The sequence below is a fragment of the Protomyctophum parallelum genome (assembly GCF_964188405.1).
Source record: "Protomyctophum parallelum genome assembly, chromosome: 11".
Lineage (NCBI taxonomy): Eukaryota > Metazoa > Chordata > Actinopteri > Myctophiformes > Myctophidae > Protomyctophum > Protomyctophum parallelum.
In genome coordinates, this window is record NC_139707.1 from 44,631,296 (window position 1) to 44,645,665 (window position 14,370).

At 44.4% G+C, this 14,370-nt stretch overlaps 1 protein-coding gene across 4 annotated transcripts in view; it reads left to right on the forward strand.

Annotated features, from left to right (window-relative positions):
- myo1b (myosin IB) overlaps positions 1-9,232 on the forward strand; it is a 131,466-nt gene extending 122,234 nt beyond the window's left edge. For all 4 annotated transcript variants that reach the window (XM_083777069.1, XM_083777071.1, XM_083777072.1 and 1 more), the window contains 7 exons: positions 2,654-2,728; positions 3,285-3,419; positions 5,074-5,180; positions 5,832-5,964; positions 7,027-7,179; positions 7,664-7,788; positions 8,956-9,232. In XM_083777069.1, coding sequence (XP_083633195.1) covers positions 2,654-2,728; positions 3,285-3,419; positions 5,074-5,180; positions 5,832-5,964; positions 7,027-7,179; positions 7,664-7,788; positions 8,956-9,094 — 867 coding nt within the window. In that variant the 3' untranslated portion in view covers positions 9,095-9,232. The remainder of the gene's footprint in view (positions 1-2,653; positions 2,729-3,284; positions 3,420-5,073; positions 5,181-5,831; positions 5,965-7,026; positions 7,180-7,663; positions 7,789-8,955) is intronic.
- Positions 9,233-14,370: the final 5,138 nt, after the last annotated feature.

Genomic DNA, 14,370 nt, shown 5'->3' on the forward strand with positions numbered 1-14,370 from the left:
GTACCTTCCAGACCTCCCGCGGGCCACTAACTAGCCAATACCCATCCCCCACTAACCCTCATCCTCACTGTCGCCGTCCCCACCAGCCCCCATGCCTTTTTTTTCATGGCATTAACCCATTTTGACCTGAGATCAGATTCTAAAAATGTCAGTCGTTCTTCGATTTTTCAAAAATAGCAGACCTACAAGCTCGTAGCGCGCCACTCGGTGGCACGCTATGAGCTTGTAGATCTGCTATTTTTCAATAGCTAAAGCATAACATGATGCTAACACCAAAAGGGGTGCCCGCCCACAATGTGTTAACACCAGTGGTGGAAATCTACTCGAGTGCTGTACAATTTTGAGGTAATCTACTTGAGTATTTCCAATTCCCAGTACTTTTTAACTTCTACTCCAATACATCTAGGCTCCAAATATTGTACTTTATAATCCGCTACATTTCTCGTTTCTTTGTAGATTTAGATTATTATTACAGAAACCTACATTAACCACTTCAACCCTGTATACATTTCAGCCATTTGAAAATGGCCGATCTTGTTCCGACCCATTGTGAGCTTGTAGATCTATTTTCAAAAGATTATTATACATTTAAATCTTTTGAAAATGCACAACGGGTACTTTAAGTACCTTTTTTTCAGCTAATAAGTACGCTAAAAGTACATTCAGAACTTTTACAACAGCGTATTATATTGCAGTATTGATATTTTTACTTGAGGTAAAACATTTGAGTACTTTTTTTCCACCACCACTGATTAATAATCACTTTAATTGCCTGGGGTTATTTAATCCATTACATTATAGCGCCCATTCGATTTGTAAACACTTTTACCGACGGACCGGATGTTGTTGTGAATGTGTGTGTAGCAGCTAACAATAGCCACAACACTCTAGCCCATTCTGAACGGGCACCCATTTTGGTGTCAGCATCATGTTATGCTTTAGCTATTGAAAAATAGCAGATCTACAAGCTCATATCGCGCCACCGAGTGGCGCGATACGAGCTTGTAGGTCTGCTATTTTTGAAAAATCGAAGAGCGACTAACATTTGTAGAATCTGATCTCAGGTCAGAATGGGTTAATCAGACCAGTGTGTGTCCAGTGGAAACCTCGTATGAATCTGATCTCAGGTCAGAATGGGCTAGAGTCGATCGACAACAACGGGAGGTAAGAATAAATCTATCGCGACTAGCGACTGGCCCGCGGAGGGCCGTCTAACACAGGATCTTTTTTCATAATTAGACGGGATGATTTAGATTGCACGTTATTAATGTTTTAAGATTTTCGTTTTCATCAACTAAACAGGGCAGGGAGTTTTTTCACTTTTACGCAACACAGAGGATTGCCCAACAGGCGCTCCTATAGGCTGTGGAGCCATGCGATCCGTTCTCGTATCAATAAACTTCGTCCTGGGCGTCGGGCGTTACTAACAGAAAGGACAAAGAACTTCGTCCTGGGCGTTGGGAGTGTTAACACATCCGCCCTAGCGTCGTTGAAATGGGTCCAAATTATTTTGGGTGAATCAAGTATATGTTGTATAGTCACAACAATGTGTGGAGAAGTGTGTATACTGTAGGTATACTGTATACTATACTGTAGGTATAGGCTTATGAGGCGAGGAGCAATATTTCTCTCCCCATGTTCTACGGAGTTAAACCTCGCCCTGTAAATCCCCCCCTCCCCCCCCCCTGCTTTAGATAAGCTGGTACAATAATTGAGTGACAGATGGTTTGTTTTTAGTCTTTTCTTCCTTGGTTCCTGAAGCCCTCCAGATATGGCAGAGGCTTTCTGTGATCTGTCTGTCTTTCTCTCTCTCTCTCGTCATGTCTGCATGCTGAGCTCTGACACTAACCCCTCAGTAACGTTTATTTATTGTTTTGTTAAACTGTTTCTATCACATTCACGTTATCTTGTTTTTGTTTTGTTTTCTAGATGTCTGCGCTGTGTGCATGTCATACTGTACCTTATTGTTGTACTCCTACAGATTTTGTCCAAACATCACACAAATCACCCTTTTTAACATTGCCCTATTATAGCGCCACAAGAAGGGCTTTTTTTTTTTCATAATACTCCTACTGTACAAATTACAGATTTGTCCATTGTTTTCATATTGCATCTTGATTGGCGAATTCCGAACATTGCTGTCCCAATAACCTACATGACCTCCGAGGAGCACTTTTTCTAGATCTGTTGTGCTTGTATGTGTATTTTCTAATCATTTACATTAAGAACGTGTCTTAACAGTACAACTGTGACCCTATATAATTGAACTGAACATAACTGAATGCACCTTTCCCTCCCAGTGCAAACGTCTGTTTCGAAGTCGAACCTACTCCGTTTGTGTGTTTTGAAAGTTTACCAGCATGAAGGTCATTTGTCATGTTATGCCCTGTTATGTCACTGACATTTCAGCCATTACATTATTGGGGGAAGTGGGAAGAAACGGCTGACATTTTACTTCCCCCCCCCCCCCGCCGTCCCCAGAATACATGGTCCATGTTTGTCACTAACCCAGACGTCTGTCTGTTCTTCTAGTGTCCTGTTTGTCTGTCGTCCACTGGTCTGTTTGACTTGTTCTGACCCGTTCCAAACCCAGTGAACCACCGTGGCAACAAGGCACTTGACAGAATGTTCTGTTTATCCTTTTATATAACAGGTCCGCCGGGAATATAGGAAGTTCTTCAGAGCCAACGCGGGCAAAAAGATCTACGACTTCACCATCCAGAGAATTGTAAGTAGAAGAGATTTGGACATTGAAAACTTATAAAGAAACTGTCATTGGACAAACACCAAAATGTATACAATACACCAGTGGTTCTCAAAGTGAGATCCTGGGACCCCCAGGGGGTCCTGGAGCTGGTTCCAAGGGGGTCCCCAAAGCTAAATTAGTTAATACAGCATCACGATCATTATAACCACTTAAACCATATTTTATACTTTGGCTATTCAAAAATAGCCAATCGACAAGCTCGGCGCTCACAGCTTGTTAGGTCAAAGACAAAAAGAAAATCGTGAAATGTTCCGAGAAATGTTGAATAATTTTGAATTTCAAACTCTGATCCGAACTTCCGAAGTGAATAGGAGTGTCTAAGCGTATGCCATGGAGTCATGCATTAGTACGTAATAGGGCATTAAGCAGCTAGTTTTTTAACATAAAAGGTGGTTAAACAACTAGTCGACTAGTAAACTAGTCAACTAGTAAAACTGACTAGAAGTGAATGCACTAGTACGTACAAACGTACATACCGTACATACATTAATGCAGTGCGTTGTCCTTGTACCTGCAGATGCAGAAGTACTTCCTGGGCCTGAAGCAGACGTTACCCTCCATGTCCCCCGTCGACAAGAACTGGCCCAGCCGACCCTACCTCTTCCTGGACGCCACGCACACACAGCTCAGGAGGATCTTCCATCTCTGGAGGGTCCGTTTCCAACATAACAACCACACTGTGACCCGTGGAGCATAAATGAAAGAACCACTTCCACCATACCATGGCATGCATGTTATCACCAGCATTAGTGGGGATGCATCACAGTGCATACTTCTTGCACTGTGATGCACTAGTGGTGTAAACTTGTGTTTGCATCACAGTGCATCACAGTGCAAGAAGTACTGTTACTACTAGTGGTGTAAACTTGTGTTTTCATCGTGTTCATCAGTGTTATTACTAGTGGTGTAAACTTGTGTTTGCATCGTGTTCATCACAGTGTTACTACTAGTGGTGTAAACTTGTGTTTGCATCGTGTTCATCACAGTGTTACTACTAGTGGTGTAAACTTGTGTTTGCATCGTGTTCATCACAGTGTTACTACTAGTGGTGTAAACTTGTGTTTGCATCGTGTTCATCACAGTGTTACTACTAGTGGTGTAAACTTGTGTTTGCATCGTGTTTTCATCACAGTGTTACTACTAGTGGTGTAAACTTGTGTTTGCATCGTGTTCATCACAGTGTTACTACTAGTGGTGTAAACTTGTGTTTGCATCGTGTTCATCACAGTGTTACTACTAGTGGTGTAAACTTGTGTTTGCATCGTGTTTTCATCACAGTGTTACTACTAGTGGTGTAAACTTGTGTTTGCATCGTGTTCATCACAGTGTTACTACTAGTGGTGTAAACTTGTGTTTGCATCGTGTTCATCACAGTGTTACTACTAGTGGTGTAAACTTGTGTTTGCATCACAGTGCATCACAGTGCAAGAAGTACTGTTACTACTAGTGGTGTAAACTTGTGTTTTCATCGTGTTCATCACAGTGTTATTACTAGTGGTGTAAACTTGTGTTTGCATCGTGTTCATCACAGTGTTACTACTAGTGGTGTAAACTTGTGTTTTCATCGTGTTTTCATCACAGTGTTACTACTAGTGGTGTAAACTTGTGTTTTCATCGTGTTCATCACAGTGTTACTACTAGTGGTGTAAACTTGTGTTTGCATCGTGTTTTCATCACAGTGTTACTACTAGTGGTGTAAACTTGTGTTTGCATCGTGTTTTCATCACAGTGTTTCTACTAGTGGTGTAAACTGGTGTTTGCATCGTGTTCATCACAGTGTTACTACTAGTGGTGTAAACTTGTGTCTGCATCGTGTTCATCACAGTGTTACTACTAGTGGTGTAAACTTGTGTTTGCATCGTGTTCATCACAGTGTTACTACTAGTGGTGTAAACTTGTGTTTGCATCGTGTTCATCACAGTGTTACTACTAGTGGTGTAAACTTGTGTTTGCATCGTGTGTCATCACAGTGTTACTACTAGTGGTGTAAACTTGTGTTTGCATCGTGTGTCATCACAGTGTTACTACTAGTGGTGTAAACTTGTGTTTGCATCGTGTGTCATCACAGTGTTACTACTAGTGGTGTAAACTTGTGTTTGCATCGTGTGTCATCACAGTGTTACTACTAGTGGTGTAAACTTGTGTTTGCATCGTGTTCATCACAGTGTTACTACTAGTGGTGTAAACTTGTGTTTGCATCGTGTTCATCACAGTGTTACTACTAGTGGTGTAAACTTGTGTTTGCATCGTGTGTCATCACAGTGTTACTACTAGTGGTGTAAACTTTGCATCGTGTGTCATCACAGTGCAAGAAGTACTGCGGTCAGTTCACCAACGAGAAGAAGGCGGTCTATGAGGAGAAACTGGAGGCCAGTGAGATCTTCAAAGACAAGAAGGCACTTTACCCCAGCAGGTATAAAACAAAACACTTTACCCCAGCAGGTATAAAACAAAACACTTTACCCCATCAGGTATAAAACAAAACACTTTACCCCATCAGGTATAAAACAAAACACTTTACCCCATCAGGTATAAAACAAAACACTTTACCCCATCAGGTATAAAACAAAACACTTTACCCCATCAGGTATAAAACAAAACACTTTACCCCAGCAGGTATAAAACAAAACACTTTACCCCATCAGGTATAAAACAAAACACTTTACCCCATCAGGTATAAAACAAAACACTTTACCCCATCAGGTATAAAACAAAACACTTTACCCCAGCAGGTATAAAACAAAACACTTTACCCCATCAGGTATAAAACAAAACACTTTACCCCAGCAGGTATAAAACAAAACACTTTACCCCATCAGGTATAAAACAAAACACTTTACCCCATCAGGTATAAAACAAAACACTTTACCCCAGCAGGTATAAAACAAAACACTTTACCCCAGCAGGTACTGGACAGTAACACACCAGGTTTAACTTCCACCTAAACACTTAGGAACCACTGTGTGGTTCCGTGTCTCAGACAGTGTGTGTGTGCGTGATGCTATGGTTCTGCTGTGTGTCTCAGTGTGTGCGTGTCTTAATGCTGTGGTTCTGTGTGTCTCAGTGTGTGCCAGCCTTTCAAAGGAGACTACTTGGAGATCGGCAAGAACCCAAAGTACCAGAAACTGAACAGCGCTGTGGAAGAGAAGGTCCTGCTCGCCGACGTGGTGAACAAGATCAACAGGGCCAACGGCAAGGTGACCATTATGACCACACTAATACAACGGCATGGTGACCATTATGACCACACTAATACAACGGCATGGTGACCATTATGACCACACTAATACAACGGCAAGGTGACCATTATGACCACACTAATACAACGGCAAGGTGACCATTATGACCACACTAATACAACGGCATGGTGACCATTATGACCACACTAATACAACGGCATGGTGACCATTATGACCACACTAATACAACGGCATGGTGACCATTATGACCACACTAATACAACGGCAAGGTGACCATTATGACCACACTAATACAACGGCATGGTGACCATTATGACCACACTAATACAACGGCATGGTGACCATTATGACCACACTAATACAACGGCAAGGTGACCATTATGCACACTCATACATCTGACGGCAAGGTGACCATTATGTATTATGTACACTCTGACGGCAAGGTGACCATTATGCAATATGCACACTCGTACATCTGATGGCAAGGTGACCATTATGCAATATGCACACTCGTACATCTGACGGCAAGGTGACCATTATGCAATATGCACACTCATACATCAAGACATGTCTGTGGTGTGTGTAAACATCAATGGTGCATTTATATAGCAGACTTTATCCAAGGAGCTTTACATAGATTGTGCATTACATTCACCCATTCACACACCGATGGCGGCGGAAACCATGCAAGGTACCAACCAGCACATCGGGAGCAATTAGGGGTTCAGTGCAAGCCCAAGTAAGGCTATCCAACGTTGAAGATGCCACTACCTACTGGCAAAATGTGGAAGTGCTTACTTTAATGGAAGTGGACTGACGGACTGACGGTCATGACGTCAATTTGGCCAATCTTTGGACAGTTTTTATAATATAATTTCTTGATTTCTTTTGATGCCGTAATGGTCTCTTTCTAATTATCTTTTATTTTTGATGTATTAAAAGGTTCTTAAAAGTCAATAAATTCTCACTTTAATATCACCTGGGGACCCCCCCCACACACCAAACCATGTGGGTTGAGAACCACTGAACTGATTGGTCTCCTGCTGGTTCGGTTCCCAGGGTGCAACGCGGATCTTCCTGTTGACCAAGAACAGTTTCGTCCTGGCTGACCAGAAGACGGGCCAGGTGAAGTCCAGCGTGCCTCTGCCCGACCTGGCCAGCATCTCGGTCAGCACGCAGAGCGACGGCTTCTTCGCCCTCAAGCTCAAAGAGGTGAGGCCAGACCCACCAGGAATGGTTTTACCCCTTTTGGTGTTAGCATTATGTTATGCTTTAGCTATTGAAAAATAGCAGATCTACAAGCTCATAGCGCGCCACCGAGTGGCGCGCTATGAGCTTGTAGGTCTGCTATTTTTGAAAAATCGACTGACATAGAAACATAGCTTTTCCAGAAAACTGTCAGGATGTAGAAGACATTTATAGAATTACGATCTCAGGTCAAAATGGGATAACCTAGGCCTGACGTCTGTTTTTCTGAAAAACCTCACGTTTCTATATCAGTGGTTCTCAATATTTCATGTCAAGGCCCCCAAAAATGATATGTAAATATGCCAGGGACCTCCAAGCAAAGGTTTGAGTTAAAATGTTCACTCTGTAATAATATATATATTCAAAGATTTGAGTTAAAATGTTCACTCTGTAATAATATCTATTCAAGGATTTGAGGCACATTTTCACGTCTCTTTCTCACCCTCAGGGTTCAGCGTCGGCCTCCAAGGGAGACTTCCTGCTCAGTAGTGAACATCTGATCGAGATCATCACCAAACTGCACCGGACCGGAGCCACGCCCACCGAGCAGCTCGACATCGATATCTCAGACGAGTAAGAGCCCACCACGTGCATGCACGCACGCACGCACGCACACACGCACACACGCACAGACACGTATGCACGCACACACACACACACACTTTTCTTTGCCATATAACTGCAAAGAGCTGAAATGTGTTGCTACTGTAGTAAATATTACGTTGGAGTATAAATCAGACATAGCTCAAACCCTAAAGCTCTCTAAATAATGATAATAATAATAATATGCTCTTGATATTTGACACAAATCTCAAAATGCTGCATAAAAAAAAAAAAAAAAAGACATTTCAGATAATTTGTTATAGACGACCTCCCCAACTATACACAGCTACTGTAAGTTTAAGAACACACAAAGGGGGGGGGGGGTGCCCGGTGGCCTAGCGGTCCTGGCGCATCATGCCACATATTATAGGCTCTGGCCTGACAGCGCGGTGCGTGTTCGAGTCCCGTTCCCCATCCCCTTCTCTCTCTCTCTCCCTCTTTCCTGTCAATCTTCACTTGAAACTAGCAATAAAGGCAGAAAAGCCAAACAAATCTTTAAAAATAAAAACACACAAAGACACAGAAATCCATCTTGACAAATGCCTCGATGTATGAAGTGTGTCGCTGTGCTCCGACGCGTTATGTATCCCACCAACGTTCTAGGAAAGCCCTGCTGTGATTGGCCAGTAGTCGTTTTTGCAACCAGTCATTAGTCCTACAACTACAAGCTATCTCAAACCCTCACCCTAAACCTAACCTCCCACGGGGCAGCACACCTAAACCTAACCTTAACCCATGTCTAACCAATGACTAGTCTAAACTAAGTATGCACCCCTAACCTCCCACGGGGCAGCACACCTAAACCTAACCTTAACCCATGTCTAACCAATGACTAGTCTAAACCTAACCTCCCACGGGGCAGCACACCTAAACATAACCTTAACCCATGTCTAACCAATGACTAGTCTAAACTAAGCATGCACCGCCCTAAACCTAACCTGAACGGCCTAACCTCAGTAAAACTATGCCTTCCCGGGAGCCAATCGGACACATGGTGAGGCGGGTCTACCCTAGAACGTTGGTGGGATTCATAATCACGCTGCTCCGACTAGCAGCATGTCTACTCCTCCAGTCTCACCCGTGTGTTCTCTCTCTCAAAGTCACGCCCGCGTTCCATTATGTTTTTCTCGTGGACAGGTTTCTGGTGCAGTTCAAGCAGGACAAGGTGTGCGTCAAGTTTGTCCCGGGCGTCCCCAAGAACGGCAACAGCACGGTGTCCTGCAAGCGCAAAAACAACCGCCTGCTGGAGGTCTCTGTGCCCGCCGCGACGGCGTAACACCAGCCCCCTCCTCCCTCCCCGCGTCCCAACGCCGCTATTGAGTGTTCTGGTTGGAGGGGTCACAACGGTCGAACCTCCAACCTCTCCCCTGGCCCCCTCCTCAGCCCCAAATCCCACGAACTTCGTTCTATACACCAAGCCCCCCAATGACACCCCCCCCCCCCCACCCCCAATCATGACTGTGCAATTTTTATTCTGCTTTGTTGTTGGTTTTGTTTTGTCTTTTTTCTTTTGTTCTCTATCGTGGTCAGAAAACACCATGACACCATTGCATGTGTTTTAACACCAGCACTGCCTCTTGCGGGTATAGAGAGAGAGCCCCCCACTCCAGGGGGTTGCGTGCCGCAAGGCGTTGGCCTCGTGTTTTGGTGTGAGACACTGAAGAAAAGAAAACTGTTGTCCTTCTTGTCGTTCACGTACGAGGGATCTCTAGCTATGATGATGATTGTTATGCCGGTAATGCTGAACTTGTTGTTCAGAGGATTTGTCAGGGTGGAGAATTAAGTGGCCAAACTGCAGTCTCGTTTGGGGGGCGTTGGGTCATCCAGTCTTTAGTGATCTCTGACCAAGACGTTTAAAGAATGAAGAATGACCAGAATGCTTTTAGAGAGACAGGGCCTGACAGATTTAGTTTTCATGACTGCACTTCTCCTCTAAACCTGGGGCATGTTCACAACAAAAAAATAAGAGGTCGATCTGAAAATGTATTGGATTGTAATGTTATGTTTTCGTTATTGTTCTCAGTGTTGCGCTTTTGTTTTGGGGACGTCTCACGGTTTTCCACAAAGCATTGTGGGTTGTCTGGAGCTCTCTGGTGGAGCTGTTGCCCCCGCGACCCGACTACGGATAAGCGGTTGAAGATGGATGGATGGATTGTGGGTTGTGGTTCAACAACAGAAGCTCCAGTACTTAAAGTTTGCCAAGTGGTTGTTTAACCTTTTGTGTGTGTGTGTGTGTACAGTATATCCATAACTCCTACAGTATGTGCCATTCGGTCCTGTGTTCTTTGCACCATAAATCGTGACTTCGTTACGTCACTACCGTTCACAATCGAGTTCCTGGATTGTAATTAAGAACCGTAATGGAACCCGTTCAGTCGTTATCGTAATAATAATACCAATGCCAAAAAAAACATAAACCTATTTGAATCAGGGAACTAATCAACCTGTGGTTGTAACAACGTTTTGACAGCACCACATACAGTCTCAAAATGTATGGCGCACCATCTAAAAACCATCTCTGAGCTTTTATTTCTGATAATTCATGTTCAAGGAGTTCGTGTATGTATGTAAACTGCGTCCTGGCCATCAGATGTTTCTTTTGCATATTTGTAAATGTTCTACGTCTCCATCTTCCAAGAATACCCCACCCCACCCCACCCCTTCGCACATAATAAAGAACATCGTTATGGTTAGTGCTAAAGAGACAGTCAGGTAGGAGACATTTCTATCACGAGGGGAACTTCCCAACCACGGGATGAGAAGTGGAACAAAAGTATATCCCGGGCTTCCCAAAGCCCTCCTTAACGACTTCCCCAGATTTCAAACATTTTCGGGTACTCAAGTGAAACGCTTTTTTTTCCCTCTCCAAAGCATCTTTGTGCAAAAGGGAAATACGCTTATTGTCTCAAAGTAGTGCTTTTTCACTGACCCAGGGAGGGGGGGGGAGCGGGTGGGAATGGGGGGGGGGGGTCATTACTGTACCATAAGCTGTACATAGGCTGCTGTAAGCTTTAGCCCTGGCACGACGGACAGTGGCTTCATATTATCCTACGATAGATCTTCTTGCTGTGTTGCTGAAAAAAATATCTGTTTTTACCATTTTTGCAAAAATGTGGGTTGTTTTTAATTGTAGTGCATGGCCCACTCTGGGATAATAATAAATGCAGTGTATTTCTTGGGGGAATGCCCCAAAAACCTTTTGAGTGTGTACGGCCATAGATTAATGCCACGTCTGCAGAAGAAATCAACCCGATCATATGGCTTTACGGTCCTTTATGCTCATGTCATATTTTTTTTTTCATTTTCTTTTTGGTTACACAAACACACAACGACACAAGCGCCAATGTTGATCATTAGAAATGAGTGCTATATTTTGAAGTATATTTAATACAATATTCTTTATCTGGATGTTTTTTTCGTAGAGGGTTTTTGTATACTGTTGATTTCTAAGTCATCCGGTTTTGTTTATCTGGTGACTAAAATGTGGAGGGAATATATTATGGCCAAACGACTGGTCTTTGCATGGCCATTGGGTTCTCAACATGCGGCAGGGGCCCCCACTGGTGGGCCTTAAGGACAGCGCAAAGTGGGCCCCCCAAAAAATAATTGTCAAAACACTTAAGGATTTTAATTTTAAAAAGAAAAGAAAAGCGAGCGATCGTTGCGTCACAGCTAAATAAGAACTTAAGTTGATCATAACGTGTTGGGTTGCCGTGTTAAGTGGCCAACGCTTTTGCCAAGTGGGGGCTCCTCCTGACCGGAGAACAGGTTGAGACACGCTGGTCTGGATATAGGCAGTGTTTCTTAAACTCTACAAGGGGAGAGACCGACCGTGGTGGTTTTACAAAGTCTGTAATGTGTTTAGTAATAACCACAGAAGACACGGGGGGGGGGGGGGGGGGGGGGGGGGGGGTTGAACGAACCGACCCGACCCGTCCCTGTACCTTCGCAGAGGAAACGGGCGAGGAGCCGAACGCTACGCTACTGTTGATTGTTTTGCTCGTCTTGCTCTTCACGGCGTGAGATTCTATTGCAGTTTTTTGCTAAAGTTTAACTCGTGGGTGTTGTTCTCATCCCCCCCCCCACCCCCCCCCCCCCCCCCCCCTCTCTCTCTCCTGTGTTTAGTATTTTGGCATAAAAAAACCAAAACCAAAACTGTTTAGTAGAACCACAAAGATGATGTTTGCATTCTTGTTGTGTGCCTATAATGTTACCTGTGCTGAGAGACAGAGGACATGGAAATGTTTTGATCGAAGTCAATGTAACACATTTACAATTAATCTTTTTTTAAATTAAAAAATGCAATAATAAATAAATAACTGAGATGCTGAGATGTTATTTTAAGTGATGTGCATTTAGTGCTGTGTGTCTGTCTGACTGACTGACTGACTGACTGACTAGTGACTTACTGACTGACTGACTAGTGACTGACTGACTGACTGACTAGTGACTGACTGACTGACTAGTGACTGACTGACTCGTGACTGACTGTCTGTCTGTCTGTCTGACTGACTGACTGACTGACTAGTGACTGACTGACTGACTGACTAGTGACTGACTGACTGACTGACTGACTGACTAGTGACTGACTGACTAGTGACTGACTGACTGACTGACTGACTGACTGACTGACTGACTGACTGACTGACTGACTGACTGACTGACTGACTGACTGACTGACTGACTAGTGACTGACTGACTGACTCGTGACTGACTGTCTGTCTGTCTGTCTGACTGACTGACTGACTGACTAGTGACTGACTGACTGACTGACTAGTGACTGACTGACTGACTGACTGACTGACTAGTGACTGACTGACTAGTGACTGACTGACTGACTGACTGACTGACTGACTGACTGACTGACTGACTGACTGACTGACTGACTAGTGACTGACTGACTGACGACTGACTGAATAACTAGTGACTGACTGACTAGTGACTGACTGACTGACTAGTGACTGACTGACTAGTGACTGACTGACTGACTGACTAGTGACTGACTTACTGACTGTCTAGTGACTGACTGACTGACTGACTAGTGACTGACTGACTGACTGACTGACTGACTAGTGACTGACTGACTGACTGACTGACTAGTGACTGACTGACTGACTAGTGACTGACTGACTGACTGACTAGTGACTGACTGACTGACTAGTGACTGACTGACTGACTGACTAGTGACTGACTGACTGACTGACTGACTGACTAGTGACTGACTGACTGACTGACTAGTGACTGACTGACTGACTAGTGACTGACTGACTGACTGACTGACTGACTGACTAGTGACTGACTGACTGACTGACTAGTGACTGACTGACTGACTAGTGACTGACTGACTAGTGACTGACTGACTTACTGACTGACTAGTGACTGACTGACTGACTGACTGACTGACTGACTGACTGACTAGTGACTGACTGACTGACTGACTGACTGACTGACTGACTGACTGACTGACTGACTGACTGACTGACTGACTGACTGACTAGTGACTGACTGACTGACTGACTGACTGACTAACTGACTAGTGACTGACTGACTGACTGACTACGTGGCCGGTGAAGACTCGCCCCGTGGCTTCTGCATGCGGTTCTGTTTAGGATTTGGGATATAGGGTTAGTAATGGATTTGGGATATAGGGTTAGTAATGGATTTGGGATATAGGGTTAGTAATGGATTTGGGATATAGGGTTAGTAATGGATTTGGGATATAGGGTTAGTAATGGATTTGGGATATAGGGTTAGTAATGGATTTGGGATATAGGGTTAGTAATGGATTTGGGATATAGGGTTAGTAATGGGTCGGACTAATGAGACACGTTAACCGGGGCAAAAACCTGGCAGATTTGTTAAGATAAAGACAAGAAGGCAAGAAGTGTTCCCAAACGTCTCAGGCTGTGGCCTAATTTTCCAGAGGCTCTGCTGAAGTCATTTGGTACTGTGGACACTTCACTGGTTCTCTAAGTGGGGTCCAGGGACCGTCAGGAGTCCTGGAGGGACTTCCATTGAGTCTCCTGTCTCCACCGTAGTTTGACTTTGAGGCCCTGTTTTATATTTAGGCTATAGGCCTATACTAAATAATCGCCAATCTAGTATCCATAAGCTCTCAACACTTTGCCATGCAATATGCGGTGAGCTTCTGTCAACCACTGGTGTACACTACAGTACATGAGGACCCCCTCGAAAACAAGATGCTGCATCTCAATTGGGCCTAAAAGAAATCCAATAAATAAATTCCTGCTGTTTGGGAGGGCAGTCAGTCGTACTGGCAGAGGGGGGGGTGGGGGTGGACAGGACAGGACAGGACAGGACAGCCCAGGCCTTGTAGTGTATGGTGAAGCAGCTGGCCAGATGTTTTCCATCACATCTGGGGAGAGAGCTGTCCCGGGTTAAATTCCGCGGCTTGGGGAGGCTGCCGGCGGCAGGGCCCTGGGGAGTAGCCCTCGACAGATTGTGCACGCGGTGGTAAAAATAGCGCACCATTCTGGGCTGCCCTGTACCCGGTTCCCACCATTCCACAGGCTGGGAAAGGAAGGAGGGGCC